The sequence below is a fragment of the Cetorhinus maximus genome, chromosome 11, assembly GCF_964194155.1.
Source record: "Cetorhinus maximus chromosome 11, sCetMax3.hap1.1, whole genome shotgun sequence".
NCBI lineage: Eukaryota > Metazoa > Chordata > Chondrichthyes > Lamniformes > Cetorhinidae > Cetorhinus > Cetorhinus maximus.
In genome coordinates this window covers 40,012,026-40,029,318 of record NC_135889.1, presented here as the reverse complement: position 1 = coordinate 40,029,318, position 17,293 = coordinate 40,012,026, and the positions used below count along the sequence as shown (strand labels likewise).

At 44.7% G+C, this 17,293-nt stretch overlaps 1 protein-coding gene across 1 annotated transcript in view; it reads right to left on the bottom strand.

Annotated features, from left to right (window-relative positions):
* The window catches only part of dnah7 (dynein, axonemal, heavy chain 7), a 614,695-nt gene that overhangs the window by 230,276 nt on the left and 367,126 nt on the right, over positions 1 to 17,293 (bottom strand). Inside the window, exon 40 of the mRNA XM_078551851.1 lies at positions 13,421 to 14,293. Within this exon, the coding sequence (XP_078407977.1) occupies positions 13,421 to 14,293 (873 nt within the window). The remainder of the gene's footprint in view (positions 1 to 13,420; positions 14,294 to 17,293) is intronic.

Here is a 17,293-nt window from a genome sequence, read left to right as displayed (position 1 = left end):
TGGTAGTCTGGTAGCACTATCTTTGAGGCTGGAGGAATATGCAAAGCCAAGTCAGGAGAGAAGAGAAGCATCTGGAGCAAGAAGGTGGAAGAAGAAACTGCAAGCAGCTTTCATCAACTGAATAAGCTGAAGGGTCATGAGAACTCAAAACGTCAACTCTTTTCTTCGCTGCCGATGCTGCCAGACCTGCTGAGTTTTTCCAGGTAATTCTGTTTTTGTTTTGGATTTCCAGCATCCGCAGTAGTTTTTTGTTTTTAAGCTAACTTGGTTCATCGCTACCCAGTTGCTGCCTCACCTCCTGAATATTTCCAGCATTTTCTGCTTTCATTCAGATTTTCAGCATCCACAGTATTTTGATTTTGTTGTAGCTACTCAATTCTTTACAAAGCATTCAACAATATTATCTATCACACCTGCCTTATTACCAGTGCTGGTTTTCCATGTCCATTGTAGAACATAAAGGAAAACCGTTTTTACATAGAATTATCATGATGTCTCATAAACTTTGAAAGATGTTCAACCTCTATATACAAACAGGAATTTCCATCATTCTACAAAGGAAAATCACCTTTGAATCCTGAAACATGATACATTTTAACAGCTGCATTGCAAAAGTATCTACAGTAAATGACAAAACAATCCAAAGCCAAATCATTTGGAGAGAAAGAGTAGGGTTAGACCTATGAGAACTTAATAGGTGGAGGGTTTTCACAGGGGACTGGATTTTACAACACCCGCCCCCCCCACCGGGTGTATTTTCAGTGGGAAAGCACATCATTGGGAGTGCCATATGCTCAACAGGGTCACCCACCCCACAAGGTGTCAAGCCCACTTCATTCCTCGCCACCTGCCCTCCAAAACCCACACCCCTCTCCCTCCTCCCTGGGCTCTAAGATCCTTCCCCAATCTAAAAGCCTGGGACTTACCTGAGTCCGGCAGCCATCACGCTTCTTCCTGCTCCTCCTTGCAGTCCAGGCAGCACCCATTGCTGACCTCTGGTGCTGCTGGGCCTGCTGGAGCTGCCGGCTCAGATTAGTTGGCAGTTCTCGAAGGCAGGACATCCACCCATTCAGGGGCGGAAGTCCCAATCTCACCTCATTTAGTCTGCCAGCAGCGCTTTATGGTTGTGGGGCAGGCTACTTTCAGATGCGTAGGCTGTCAGCTGGCCTTCCTTCCTGTGGGGGGGCAGGGGGAGTGGGGGCGAGCGGTCCATCTTCCCATAAACTTAAGCCCAGAGTATTTAGTTAGCTCTATTTATGCTTCTTCTGAGCAAAAGGAAGCAAATCCTGCACTCTGGATCCCACTATCTTGTGGGATATCCTGCCACATTGTGCCCAAAGATTTGAAGGTCAAGAATCAGTCTGTTCAGTCACAAAGACCCATGGCAGAAACTTATGATCCTGAATAGACGTCGTCCTCAAATCAAGGGACAGCCGACAATATAAGCTCCTCCTCAGCCTATTGACCAATGGCTAATTATAGTGGTAAAATTTCACTTGATAACTTAGAATTTTCCATTTAAGCTATTACTGCTTCAGTTGTGGCTAGGAGGAATTTCATCCCCTAAATATTTTAAAGGGGTTAATTTTCATAGTATTATTGTGTTATGGGATTGGGGAAATGTTCTAATTCAGTTTTTCTTGAGGCTTGTTAATTTTGTACTGCTATTCTTTAGTTCCACATTTACCGATTAAATAATTATTTGCAACGACAACTATTCCACTCAGCATTGTGACTCCTCTTAGGTTGACACCTTTCTCTGAACCCCCTCCAATGCTTCAACATCCCTTTTGTAGGTAGAGTGCTCAAAGTGCACTCAGTATCCCAAATGTTCCCTCACCATCTTATCCATAGATAGAATAACTTGTTTCAGTTTGTAATTGAATGTCCTTCTAATGCATCCAAGTGGATGGTTAGTTTTGTTATTGTCACTGGCTAGATACTTTCAGTGAACAGTCAGTAATCTTTTTTATTTTCTCCACAAACTGACATTCTCATGTCATGAACCTGGGTTCCATGTTCTGGACCACACATGTTTATTTACATTAAGAATCATATGCCATTTGACCAAGTGTGGCATCAAGGAGCCCTAGCTAAACTGAAGTCAATGGGATCATGGGGAAAACTCTCAACTGGTTGGAGTCAAACTGAGCACAAAGGAAAATGGTTGTGGCTGCTGGAGGTCAATCATCTCAGTCCCAGGAGATCACTGCAGGGATTCCTAAGGGTAGTGTCCTAGGCCCAACCATCTTCAGCTGCTTCATCAATAACCTTCCCTCCATCATAAAGTCAGAAATGGGGATGCTTGTGGATGATTTCACAATACTCAGCACCATTCGTACCTCCTCAGCTACTGAACAGTCTGTGTCTATATGCGGCAAGCTCTGGACAATATCCAGGCTTGGGTTGATAACTGACAAGTAAATTCATGCCACAGAAGTGCCAGGCAATGACCATCTCCAACAAGAGAAAATCTAACCATCGCCCCTTGGCATTCAATGGCATTATCATCGGTGAATCCCCCACTATCAACATCCTGGGGGGCATCATTAAACAGAAATTGAACTGGAAACAAAAACAAAAATACCTGGAAAAACTCAGCAGGTCTGACAGCATCTGCAGAGAGGAATACAGTTAACGTTTCGAGTCCGAATGACTCTTCATCAGAACTAAGAAAAAATAGAAAAGAGGTAAAATATAAGCTGGTTTAAGGTGGGGTGGGACAGGTAGAGATGGATAGAGGGCCAGTGATAGGTGGAGATTGCCAAAAGATGTCATAGACAAAAGGACAAAGAGGTGTTGATGGTGGTGATATTAGCTAAAATATGTGTTAATGGTGACATTAAGGGTAGAAAGCAGGACGAACAAGGTACAGATAGCCCTAGTGGAGGGGGGTGGAGGGAAGGGATCGAAATAGGCTAAAAGATAGAGATAAAACAATGGATGGAAATACATTTAAAAATAATGGAAATAGGTGGGAAAAGAAAAATCGATATAAATTATTGGAAAAAAGGGGATCTGAAAGGGGGTGGGGATGGAGGAGAGAGTTCATGATTTAAAGTTGTTGAACTCAATATTCAGTCCGGAAGGCTGTAAAGTGCCTAGTCGGAAGATGAGGTGCTGTTCCTCCAGTTTGCGTTGAGCTTCACTGGAACATTGCAGCAGGCCAAGGACGGACATGTGCACCTGAGAGCAGGGTGGTGTGCTGAAATGGCAAGCGACAGGGAGGTCTGGGTCATGCTTGCAGACAGACCGAAGGTGTTCCGCAAAGCGGTCACCCAGTCTGTGTTTGGTCTCTCCAATGTAGAAGAGACCACATTGGGAACAGCGAATGCAGTAAACTAAATTGAGGGAAGTGCAAGTGAAGCGCTGCTTCACTTGAAAGGAGTGTTTGGGCCCTTGGACGGTGAGGAGAGGGGAAGTAAAGGGGCAGGCATCATGCAAACAGTCTGGCTGCTTGCTCTGTATGATCAGGATCATATCATTGAGATGTAGCCATGAAACTTTAAAAGCAACTGATCCTTTGCCAGCCTTCAGCACCTGACGCCTTAAGGAGTCACTGGTGACAGATGCTGACGAGATGGGAGCCAGCCCCACCTTAAAGGTGCTGAGAACACACAGAGAGAATGACGGAACTCTGTGATGCCTGCCCACAACATTCTGGCAGCAATGACGAGCACCATCGAGGTGCAGGCATCAGTAATGTGTCCAGCGAGTGTGAGGTTGGACCATCACTTTGGTCCGAAGGCTGCACAAAGCACAGAGAAGAGGCTCTGGACTGAGACACCTGCCTTTATCCTGTGCAGGGATCAAGGTTTCACATCTGAGTGATACGAACACTGCTCATCAGAAAAAGGAGCCATAGACAGGGAGACATTGTTGAGAGTTTATTTACAATAGTGAACATTATGTACAAGTGATTAACACCTGCTGTGGCTCAATTCATAGCACCCTCGCCTTTGAATCAGAGGGTTGTGGGTTCATGTCCCACTCCCGGAAACCAAGAACTGTGAATGTACTCGAAAGAGTTACAATCTGTGACTGTTGATAACTCGAAAGAGTTACATCTTCTTAACCTTCCTAACACTGCCACTACATCTTGGTCTTCTCCAGACATCCACAGGTGGAGGCAGCCTGCTGACCTGTTTTCCCTGTTTGTGATGATTTTGGCATGTGTCTTCTGGAGGGCTGAGACCTGGAGGGCCCCGGCCTGCTTTCAGGATCCTGCTGTGTGGCAGTAACACCCTCCTCGACCTGTGGAGCTGGAGCTGCTGGGGTCACAGGAAGAGGGAATTCGGATGGGCCGGACACTCCCAGAGTCACCTGGGTGGATGGCTCCGGGGTGTGCACCTGCTGAACCTCCTCCCTATGGGTGCCTGGGGGTACCTGGCTGACTCCTTGAGGAGAAGGGGAAGCTAGAGTGAGATTGAGCTGCCCCACACCCTTCTCACGTACACACTGTTGGAGGCCAACAGTGGCATCAGTGATGGAGTTCAGCCCATACAGCAGTGCAGGAGCGACATCCTGGACCAAGGTCTCCATGTTGGCCACCATCCTGCCAGTGTTGACGTTGGTGCGTTGGCATGCTGGCGCCATCACCTCAGCCTGAAGGCAGACAGGCTCCTCCATCATACCTTGCAACCTGAGGAGTGCCACTGACATCCCTTCCTGATGTTCCCAAGCTTGTCTTTGTAGCTCCAGCATCTGAGGTATGACTGAATTCAGAAGTTCCTCATCCGACTCAGACTCAGCAAATTTCTGGCCTCCAGCAGTCCTCTGAGTGCCGGAGATCTGCGAAGTCCCTGCTGTTGCCTGCTGTGCATCCGAAAGTACAATGTGCTCACCAGATTGTGATCCCAAGGCTATTGTGAAGCTAGGTCCCACCGAGCTGTGTGTCTCTGCGCTGGTGGAGGGTGTTCGTGAGTGCTATGATGGGTCTTCAATGTAGGTGCCTTCAGATTCCTCTTCAGAGGTTTCTTCGGGGCTTAATTGGAGGCCCTGGGTCATGGACTCTATCGGCTGTTTCCCATGTTTGCCTGCGGAAGCAAGGGGAGATAATTAGTGCATGGCAGTGGTCTGTGAAACAGGACACATCACCCACAGCATGGCTGACTAATAGATGTTGCACTGCTGGATCCTCACTTGATAGACAGGCGCCGACCTCACTGTCGGCACAGGAACAGTCCAGATCCTCGCCGGCCAACTGATGACTCTGTTTTCAAAGTCCGTGAGGACCTTGGTTTTCAGGTATTCCTCCACCGGCCTTTGACCTCTCCCTCTTGTTGTGTGCCAACTTGTCCTGCATAAATAGAGATGGAGAGAGTGTAAGCAGGCACCTGCCAGGCCAGATGATAAGTATGCCTGGCCTGTGTGGGTGGTGAGTGGTCCCATAGATGGGATGAGGGCAATGAAGGCGTGTGTGAGTGAGTGAAATGCTAATGTCCCTTGAACTGGCAGTGAGTGAGGGCCCTGTGGATGTGTGATGGGTTTGTGAGTGTGTGAGTTGAGAGTGATGAGAAGAGTGAATTACCCTAGTGGAAAGGAGGAGATCTTTCATCCTTGTTCGGCACTAAGTGGCTGTACTCTTTTGCAGGGCGTTGGTGCTGACCACCACTGCCACCGCCTCCCAAGCCAGATTGGTAATGTTGCTGCCCATCCTACAGCCAAAGCGGGGATAGAGGACATCATGGCGGGCCTCCATGCTGTCCAAAAGGGACTCAAGGGACACATCATTAAACCTGGGGGTTATAGTCTTTTTGCCTTTCAGGGCCATTCTGTCTTCTGTACGGCAGTCCTGGGCTGGAAGCACTGAGAGATGTGCACGCGACTACACTTTAAATATGGCACCCTGTGTGAGGAAGCGGTGAGGTAATGGTGTGGCAGGCAATTGAGAGCCCACCTGAAATTTGAAACAGGGCGTTTTCCAGGAATGCATAATTAATGCGGTGAGATTGGGACGATATGGTGTAAGAAGCTGCCATTGCGGCCAGCATGTAAAATCTGGGACGATTCTGCCCGAGTCTTTGAATATTTTTAAGGCAGAGCTAGATAAATTATTGAGCAGCAAAGGGGTCAAAGGATATATTGGGTAGATGGGAATATGGAGTTGAGGTTACAAGCTGATCAGCCATGATATTATTGAATAGCGGGACAGCTCAAGGGGCCGAGAGGCCTACTTCTGCTCCTAATTCGTATGTTCATATGCAAAACACAGACATCTTCCTCTTAAAAGCTTACTAATTCTGGAAATTTGGGAAAAAAAACAGGGATTGCAGCAGGTCTCTCTCACCGTGCCCATAACAACCATGGGGAGAATTTTCTCTTCGGCGTGCTGGGCCCACCCCGCACGCTGACGCACAAAATGACACGTGGTGATGTTGGGTGTGCGTCCCAATGTCACCACACGTCATTCCGATCTTCCATTCGGCGGGCACACACCGGAGTTGGCTGCGCGCCCGCCAATCTGTCAAAGGCCTGTTAAGGCCATTAATAAACCAATTAAAGAAATTGACAGGGCTGCCCATCCAACCTTAAGGTTGGCGGGCAGGCGAAGAGCCCAGGCAGCCTTCACATTTTTCATTAAACCTCATCCACAGGCGGGATGGGGTTTCATGAAGAGTTTATCAAATTAATAAATATCTTTCAAAAATTTCAACAACATGTCCCAGCTTATGTGACACTGTCACATGAAAGGACATCTGGAAATGATTTTTTACCTGCTTTATTTAAAATTCTCATTAAGAAATTAATCTCCCTGAGGCAATTTCTGCCTCTTTCGCATACATGCATGTGAAAGAACGCAGGCCCCGACTCTCCCTCCTCCCTCCGACCGCGCAGGTAGCACTGAGCGCTACTGGGCGTGCGTCATGCTGGGCGGGCCTTAATTGGCCTGTCCATGTAAAATGGCGGCATGCAGCTGATCACGGACGGCGATCAGCTCCACACCCGCTCCCGACTGGCCTACCCGACAGGGAGAAAATTCTCCCCCATGTTGTGGGAACATCACCTCCAAGTTCCCCTCCAAGGCATATTTGTGAGTGAGTGCCATAGTGTTGGATTTCAGGGTGAGGGTGTAAATAAACAATCCACTTTCTTTATTTATACCCACAAAAAGCTCGCTATTGGCTTTTCAAATGGTCTACACACTCAAAGGATGTTTGCTCTTGTGGGTGAATCTAGAACTAGGGATCACTGTTTAAAAATAAGGGTTCACTTGGCTTTGACATATCTCACCATTTCTTCATCATTATTTGGTCAATATCCTAGAATTCCCCATCTAGCACCACTGAAAGAGTATTGTTACCACAGACACTGCAGCAATTCAAGGAGAAGCCCCACAGCCACCTTCTTAAAGCAACTAGAGCTGGGCAATATAGGCAGTTTGCCAGCATTGCTCACATTTTAAGAACAATTTCTCTTTAAATCTACCAATATATTTACAATAAAATCTTAATTCTCCAACCACCTTAGGATTTCAAAGGTCTCTACATTTTGAATACCAGTACTTGTACCAGCACAACATATAATTTTCCATATTCAGTTTTGATTTAAAACCATGTGCAACAAGACAACTTACAACCAAGTGTAGTATTGTGATAGCTACATGATCCAGGTACAAATTGCTGATTAATTATGTTGTGTGAAGATTAACAGCCAACATTCAATACACTGAAATTAAATTCCTTGGTATACTAGTTTAACAGAGCAATATAACATGAATATGCTAAGCATTCCCCCGCTAATCTGCCTACAGCATAATTTCAATTCTCCCTTGTTTATTAATATAAAGAATTATAAATTGGACTACGTTAGCTTTTGGATGCAGGGGCCAAATTCACAACCTGCCTGCACCGGTTCCATTGGAGGTGGCCAGCAGGTAAATTTCATGCCAAACTTCATTACCATGATTGTAACATGGAGCCAAGAGTCTGCCACACTGCTGGCTGCCTAGTCATATAATGGGAGTCTAACAGCATGTGACGCTAGCATGTGTTGCACCTCACTTCCATCTCTAAAGACGGAGCAAAGCGGCACTGAAAAGTGCTTTGTGATAATATCCAGGGCATCACCAAACCAGCAATCTGCCGCCTGGCTCGCCGTGGCGGTGTCAAGCGGATCTCGGGTTTGATCTATGAGGAGACTCGCGGGGTGCTGAAGGTTTTCCTGGAGAATGTGATCAGGGATGCGGTCATCTACACTGAACACGCCAAGCGCAAGTCTGTCACTGCCATGGACGTGGTGTACGCTCTGAAACGCCAGGGCCGCACTCTCTATGGATTCGGCGGCTGAACAACTCGACCTTGCTTCCATCTCTAAAGGGAAACTGCACTGTTGAACTGAAGGCTGGCAGAAAGTGATGTTCAAACGCTAAAGGTCAAGAAAAATGATGGATCAGGTAAGTGAGAGGGCTATAAAATTTAGTGACACTGCATAGGAGGCACCACTGATCCAGGTGGAGGCCACAAGGGAGGCCATGTTTCCACTGGGGGACCAGGAGGCCCGCAAACAGCATCCTCTGAAGGGAACAAAAAGGCCGCAGGTCAGCAACATTCCCTTTAAGGTGTGCGAAAATCTTAAAAACACCATGGCCAGAATTTTCCAGCACCCCTGTGGCGGGTTTCCCTGCGGTGTGGCTGGCGAGCCATTGAAGTTCCCATTCACATCTGCAGGACCAGGAGATTCCACCAGTGTGAGGAGCTGGAAAATCCCAGCCCATGCAGTGTAACAAGGCTGCCACAAACAGAGATTAGAGGGAACTTTGCCCGTAACACAGGCAACAAGGGATTGTACAAGAATGAATAGTTCATTTTTGTTTGTATAGTTGGATGTGCTGTTAGATAAAGGAATTGTAAAAAGGTTTTTGTTGGTGGCTTCTATTGTTGGTGGTCAAAGCAATGCTGTGGTGGAGTGCTTAAGGTGGATGTGAATATAAAGAATGGCAGGTCAATGTTAATCTGGAGAAATTGGTTCAGTGGAAGCAGAGCTTCATAATCCATTCTCTGATAGCTTTTTTGGTTTCAATTCAATTTTAATTTTACTTTATTGTCCGTATAAAGGTATTTCAGGCACATTGCTCATTCATTAAAACATTACATAAAGAAGAGTATTAACAATAAAAAGAAAGAAAACCAGTGTATCATAGTGGATAGCTTTAATTAAAAAATGTATTAAGAACTTTTCCAATGCATTAAAATAATCAGCCAGTGAGTCCAACCATAAGTATATATATTCATCCATATATCAAACTTCTGTTAAAACTGCTTTTAGAGAAGAGCACAAACAAGCTTTGGAACCAATTTGTCCTGCAACTGAGGGATTGTATCCTTTTCCCTAAACGCAGCCAGCAGTAATACTGAGACGGGGTGATTCTCATTGTTCATGACACACTACTTTTGTCAAAATTCTTCGAGAGCAGGTTTTGTCAAGAAAGATCTACTCATCAAATACATTTCTGGCCTGGTTCAATAATCTCTGCACCCTTAAAGAGTCTACTTTCCAAAAACAACAGTACAAGGAGAGACATGTAAATTGGATAGCACTCTCAACTACAGCTGTATAGAAGAGTTTTATCATTATGGGATCTACTTGAAAGGATTTTAATTTTCCAAGATAGTATACTCATGTATGTCCCTTGGCCACCACAACTGTGCACTGTTCCCTTCAATTCAACTTATTATCCACTTTGATACCTAGATACTTGTAGTTAGTAACTATTTAAATATCCACATCATCTATCTTTACAGGGTCTTCATGGGAATGATATCATTAACTGGCTTTTTCCTAAAGTCTAGAACCAGTTCTTTCATCTAGTTTTCATTCAGTTTAAGAGAATTGCCATTGAACCATTTTATGAACTTTTCCATCACGTCCCTATAGTTTCCCTCATTATTCCTTATGAGACCCACAAACACCATATCATCGGCATACTTCAGGATCATTATGTCTTCATACTCTGATTGCCAATCTTTGATATAGAGGATAAAAAGCAAAGGTGAAAGTACACAGCCCTGAGAAGACCCAGTATATGTTAACATGGACTCCGAGTATTTCATGGAAACTAATACTCGTTGGGTCCTGTTGCAAAGGAAATCACTGATCCAAAATATGAGAGTAGGATTGACATCAAGGTTTTCAAATTTATTAATAAGCTTGAATGCTTATATAAGCTGCAAGGGGCTCAAAATGCCTTTTCTTTGCCTCCTGGTGTTTCCCCTCTTTCGAGGTGGCTTCCAGATCCCAGGGGGTAATGGCTGTGTCCTGATAATAGTGAGATTATAGATTATGGAGGATTTAGCAGGCCACAAAAACTTGGAGATTCTCTTTGGACTGTACTGCACTGCTTACTCAGAGCCATCAAGGCAGTGAAACCATGTTTCAGGAGCCCTGGTCCATGATGTTCCAAGTGGCTCAGCTGATCAGAGAGAGCCAGCATGGATTTGTAAAGAGTAGGTCTTGCCTGACAACCCTGATTGAATATTTTGTAAAGATGATTGAAGTAGTGGGCAGGGGAATGTCTATAGATGTTACTTGTATGGGCATAAGAACAAGGAGCAGGAGTAGTCCAATCAAGACTGCTCCGCTGTTCAGTATAGGTAATCTTGGGCTTCAACTCCACTTTCCCACCTGCTTTCCACATTCCTTGATTTCCTGAGAGATCAAGAATCTGTCTATCCCAGCTTTAAATATATTCAACGATAGGGTAGAGAGTTCCAAAGCTCCACAACCCTTTGAATGAAGTAATTTCTTCTCCTCTCTCCTAAATGATTGTCCCCTTATCCTGAGACTGTGCCCATTCTTTAGACCACCCAGCAAGGGGAAACAACCTCTTAGTGTCTACCCTGTCACGCCCCTTCAGAATCTTGTATGTTTCAATAAGATCTCTTCTCATTCTTCTAAACTCAAGAGAAGATAGGCCCAATTTACTCGGCCTTTCATCATAGGATAACCCTCTCTTCCCAGGGATCAATCTGGTGAACCTTCACTGTACTGCCTCTAATGCAAGTATATCCTTCCTTAAACATGGAGACCAAATTCCACACAGTATTCCAAGTGTGGTCTCACAAAAGCCCTGTACAATTGCAGCAAGAGTTCTTTATTCCTATACTCCAAACCCCTTGCATTAAGGACCAACGTGCAATTGGCCTACTCAATTGCTTGCTGCACATGTATGCTAACTTTATGAGTAGAATTTTCGGGTCATCGGGCACGGCAGACAGGCCCGGGGGCGGCCAAGAAACGGTCCACCACCCGCGATCGGCCCCCGGCTGCGGTTTCACACTGAATGGCCAGCCAGTGTGAAAGGCGTGCTGAGAACCTCAACACTGCAGGGGTGGGGGCAGGAGAAGTGCAAGCGCAAAGGTCTGCGCATGCGGATAGGAGCGCGCACTGAAAGCTCCCTGAAGGCAGTGAGCTGCCTCAAGGAGCTGAACAATTTTCAAATCAAAAATAAAGGTTTTTAAAATCTGAAAAAAATGTCCTGACATGGGACTCATTCACAATAACATCAACAGAATAAAAATCCTGGTCAATAATTTATATTTATTTTTTATTTAATTGTGGAAACCTCATCCCGCCCGTGGATGAGATTTGCTAAAAAATCAAAAGGCCGTCTGGCTGATTCACCCGCCCTCCAACCATAAGGTTGGACGGGCAGTGGAAAATAGGATTAAATTAATTGACTAAGGGCTTAATAGACCTCTTAATTGTTAGCGGGTGTGCTGCCGACTCTCGCGCACGCCCGCCGATCAAAATATTGCGCGGGTGCACGGTGATGTTGGGACGCTCGCCCGACATTGCGCACTATTTTATGCCCAATCAGGTCATGTATGCACCCGCCCATGGGGCATAAAATCCTGCCCTATGTGTTCCATGAATGAGTACATTCAAGTCTCTCTGAACTTACAATCTTCATACTTCTTAAAAAATATTCTGCTTCTCTATTCTTACAACCAAAGTGAATAACCTCACATTTCTCCACATTATACTCCACCTGGTATCTTGTTACTCACTCACTTAACCTGACTATATCTCTCTACAGCCTCTCTGTGGTCCCCTCACAGCTAACATTTCTACCTAGCTTTGTATTGTCAGCAAACTTAGACACATTACTTTCTGTCTCTTGTCTAAACCATGAATATAAATTGTAAATAGATGAGGCCCCCAACACTGATCCCCATCAGTCTGCCAACTTGAAAATGCCCCATTTATGTCTACTTTTGCTTCCAGAAGGCATTTGATAAAGTCCCTCAAAAGAGACTGTTAACTAAAGTTGAAGCTCATGGAATTGAAGGCAAACTATTGACCTGTTTGGGAAATTCACTGAGTGACAGGGAGCAGAGTTGGGATTATGGGCAGGTATTCTATTGGCAGGATGTGAATCATGGTGTTCCACATGGATCTGTGTTCAGGCCCCAATATTCACTGTATTTATTAATTACTTAAATGATGGGATAGGAAGCTACATATTCAAGTTTACTGATGACACAAAGATAGTCCGCATTGTAAGCAGTGTAGATAAAAGCATAAAATTACAAAGAGATATTAATAATCAAGGTGAAGGGGCAAAAATATAGATGGTGGTAAGTTTCTAAAGCTTTCTAAATGGTGGTAAGTTAGAAACAATGGAGGTCCAAAGAGACTTAAAGATCCATGTACGTTATTAAAATGTCATGAACAAGTACAGAAAATATTATAAAGGCTAATGGAATGTTGGTTCTCCTATCTAGAGGGATAGAATATAAAGGGGTAGGAGTTATCTTAAATCATATAAAGCCCTAATTAGATCTAATCTGTTGTACTGTGTTCAGTTCTAAGCATCACAGCTTAGGGAAGGTATATTAGCCTTGAAGGAAGTGTTGCATAGATTTACCAGAATGATATCTGCACTCTAAAGGTTATCTTGGAGGAGAAAGTACACAAACTATGATTGTATTCCATGAAATTTAGAATGTTAAAGGGTGATTTGATCAAAGTTTTCAAGATATATGGGGAACTGATTGAAAGACTGGGCTGATTGAAAGAAAAAAATTATGTTATTTGGGAATCTAGGATGAGGGGGCATAGCCCAAAAAAGAGCTAGGCCTATCAGGAGTGAAATTAGGAAAACTTCTACACACAGAGTAATAGAAATTTGGAACTCTCTTCTGTAAATGGTAGCTGATGCTGGGTCAATTGTTAATTTTAAACCTGAGATTGATAGATTTTTGTTAACCAAAGGTGTTAAAGGATATATGAGGCAAAGGGGGATATATGGAGTTACGTCACAGGTTGCCAGGATTGCATTGAATGGCAGACAGAATAGGCTTGAGGAGCGAATTGGCCTACTCCTTTTTCTATCTGATTCAAAAACTTACCACACAGAGGCGGTTAACCAAATATAATTCATTTTTCATTCAAATAAACATGTGAGTGATACACTTACCTGAAACCAGTTTATGGTGCAACAGTTGACAAGTGCTGGGAACTTCCTTAGCCTGTTACGGAAAGCATCTCCAATTGGACTCATTGCTAAAACGACATGTAACTGATTACGACAGCGCTCAATAAACATGTTGAAAAGTGCCAGTGGACTTCCATCAGTTTGCTTTGATTTATCTCTTTGACGGTCAATTAGACGCATACGTTCACAAACCTCCTGTTTCTCATCCACAGCAAAGAGATTTGGCACTTCTCCTGCATTCAATAAATTGTTGACGTCTTCTAGAAATGACTCTTGTTTAATCTGAGTGTCAGTAAATAAAAAAACACCTTGCATCTCGCCTTCAGTAGCTTTTCGGAATATTTGTTTTAAATCTTCTCGCCATTCACTAGAACCATAACTCTTGGAAATTTCCACTTGAAACAGAATATAGTCAGCCATATGTGATGCAAGCCGGGTTAGTGACTGACGACCACTGCCCCCAACTCCCACCAAAAGTGCATGGCTATGGGGCTGCTTTAAGATACGGGAAATTCGACAGACATGCTCAATTGCAAATCTGAATACAACCAGGTTCATGGGCTTCTTACTGAGGTTATTAAACTCATCCAAATGACCTTCAACCACTTTTCGTAACTTTCTGCTATCAAAGATTTCTCTGTAGCCTTTGTCATCACCTTTCGGGTCACTGAAATCACAGAACATAAGGCTACGTAGCTCATCTTCCATCACTTTGCCATCACCATCAGCATCAAGGTGTATGAAGAGTTCATTAAAGTCCTCTTCCAACTGACTCTCCGTCACTTCTCGGAGGCAGTCAACAAGCCACGCTCGATCTCCATCATCCACCAAACGATCATAATAGACACGTAAAACCTGCATTTCAGACACAAATAAACTATAATTAATTCTGAATGTTTGTGAGAGCAATAAAAATAAAAACAAAGGCTTGCATTTATATGGCTCTTCTACATCTTTGTGACAGTCCAAGGCACTTTAGAAGTAACAAATTACTTTTGAAGTGTTATCCCTGTTTACTTTTTCAGGAAAATGCAGAATTTTCTATTCCAGGAAGTCAGTTGGTGAAGGATAGAACTGCAGCGAACCTCTACACACTTCATATTTGTTTACAGCATTAGACATTAAAAGCTACATCTTCTAACCCAATAATCACAGTTTTAGTTTGTGCCTATGTATACCTCTTTTAATTCAACCAGAAGGTCGCCAATAAAGAGATACTAAGTGGCCCTTTTGAGAGGAGCAGTAAAAATATAACTGTAACAAAAAACCCCCAAAACTTTAAAGGAATTTTAGCCAATCAGATTAAAGTGATATTCCGAGGGTGATGATGCACTCCAGTGTCCCTAGTGTGCCCACCAGTTGTGGAAGCCCTAAAGCATACCAGCAGACACTGCAGGTTCCCTCTCCAGAGATACCTGGGTATAGACAGTTTTTAAAGTTCTTCCAAGGGATGTGAACGTTGCTGACCAGGCTAACATTTATCGCCCATCCCTAGCAGAAGAGAAGCAGCCAGTCAGAACGAACAACCCTCGCGACTGCCCAACTGCCCGACCATCTTGATCAGGCCTAGGAGCAGTCCCATGAGGAGATCGTCTGATCTGCGCACTCCTCGCTGCACTGGGCAGCCAAAGATCAGGAGCGTGGGATTTAAGTGAAACCAGAAATTGAGGAGCAGCCCCATCAGATAATGAAAGAGGGGCTGCAACTTCTCAGACTCTACACTGATGTGAAACACAGACTCTTCCACATCACAGAAATTACAGGTGGCCCAGAGTCCATGAATCAACTTAACAATTTATTACATGGAACCACAGCATGCAACACCAACCACACCAAATGTCCTGTGGTTAATGGGAGGACTCCTGTGCAGCAAACCTCCAACCAGGGATCACTACCTCCTCCAGATGGCAGGATAGGACACCATGGTGTGTCCGGTAAGTCGACAAGCACAAGGAAATGGAGGATGTCACAATGATCCTGGACCAGACTCCCAAGTTTTAGTACAATCTGGTTAGGGACTAGTAACTTTTTGTTTAAAGTAGACAAACTTTGAGATCCAAGGTACTTACTAAGAGAATAAACTCACAAGATTCCACAGTTTCTGAATAATCAAAATAAACTTTGCTATACACAGTTAGAAGAGTAAAACAATTTACAATATGAATCTTATACTATAGCATTCAGAATCAATATGAAGTACATGTGAATTAACAGACAAACTGTGCTTGAACATAGAACGCTGCACAATAAATGGCAGATGCGACCAAGAAAGGTCCCACAGATTTCTAAGCAGCCCACCCACACTTCAGTAAACACTGTGAGTCAACCAATCTCATTGAAACTGTCTTTCTTGCAAGAGATACCAGTCTTCACCTTCGAAGATCTAACCTCTGAATTCCCCCCAAAAATAGCTTTGACTTGGACTGCCTCAATGACTGCTCACCTCCCAAGGGTTTCAATCTCGTTTCCTGACACTATATTCCTCTGGATTCTCGAGTCTGTACTCCAGCACCAACTCACAAGCACAACTTCTGCTCTTCAGCTACACTGAGTAGCATTACACTGCTCCATAGAGTAACCTTTTCCCCAATGGCCCACAGCAAGGAATCACCAACCTTCTGCTGTCTTCTCAGTTCTCCAGGGCTTCTCCCATGCCCTCACTACTTGGAGGCTACTAACCACAACACTTTTATTACTTGGAGTCTCTTTCTTTGCTCCTCCTCCTGGTAGCTGCTTCCCCAGTTCTCTCTTTCTCTCGGACCTCTCTCCTTGCCCCCTCAACCTGGGTTCCCTCTCTGGGTTCCATCTTTGGGTCCTCTCCCTGTGCCCTCTCCGTGACTCCCCTCTGTGCCCTAGTAATTGGGGTTTTTGCGCCATTTTCTTTTTCACACAAGTGCATTGGGCCCTTGTCCTCTGCCTAAAGAACTCCAAACGTTGGGCTGTGCATGCACAGCTTGCTCCCAATCAGCACATGCGCAGAAACTCCCAGGGCACTCTGGGAATCAGGTAAGTCGGGATTCCTAACAGTGTGCAAGAGCAGCCCATACAAGGTACTCCTTCATGTAGAGCGTAATGGCACAGAGGGAATTTCTGAGAGATGCTCAGGCTGAGGCTCCTGAGGGGGTGTTTGGGGCCTGGCACCAATGAGAAATTCTGTCTGAGCAGGGATCAGCTCAGATGGGAATGCTCCACACACCTGGGCCACCTCAACACCTTGAGTTCAGTAAGGGTTGAGCATTACTTCTTAAGATTCTTGATGGCTTTGGCTGCAAGCTAGACACTGCCCAAGGACACACATCATGCCAGTTCTTTCAGCAACATCCAGCCCACTCCTCCACTATCCAATATATCTCCAGTTCTGATCATGTTGCCAATTTGATCCCTCTCTTCTGCCAGCCATATAAACCCTCATTGATGGAGGTGTGGATTCCTAAACAGTGGCTCCCAGAGGATAGCTCTGACTGGAGGTGACCATATTCCAAACCTTGATCAGTTCCTGGTGAAAGACAGGCAACTCCTGCAAGGAGGCACGGAGACACCCCAGGTTTTATAAATAGAAGTTGCGTGTCACAATTGAGGCTGTGCAGCTGGCAGGAGAAACATATCACCAGTGCACACCATCTAAGAGGAGGCTTGGTGTGCATGTATCTCTACAGATACATCTTTACGCCTGAAGGTGTAAAGTTACCGCCTGGGTGCGAGGGCATCTAATGACTGATAGTTTTCCCTAAGTGGGAGACTCAGCACTGCAATAGAGGCCCAGTCCACCCTTTTGTTCCAGAAGAAGTCAACTAATTTCTTCTCTTTTTGGTTACAAACTTAGGGGGAGGGATCAAATTGACCAAATGGTACCAC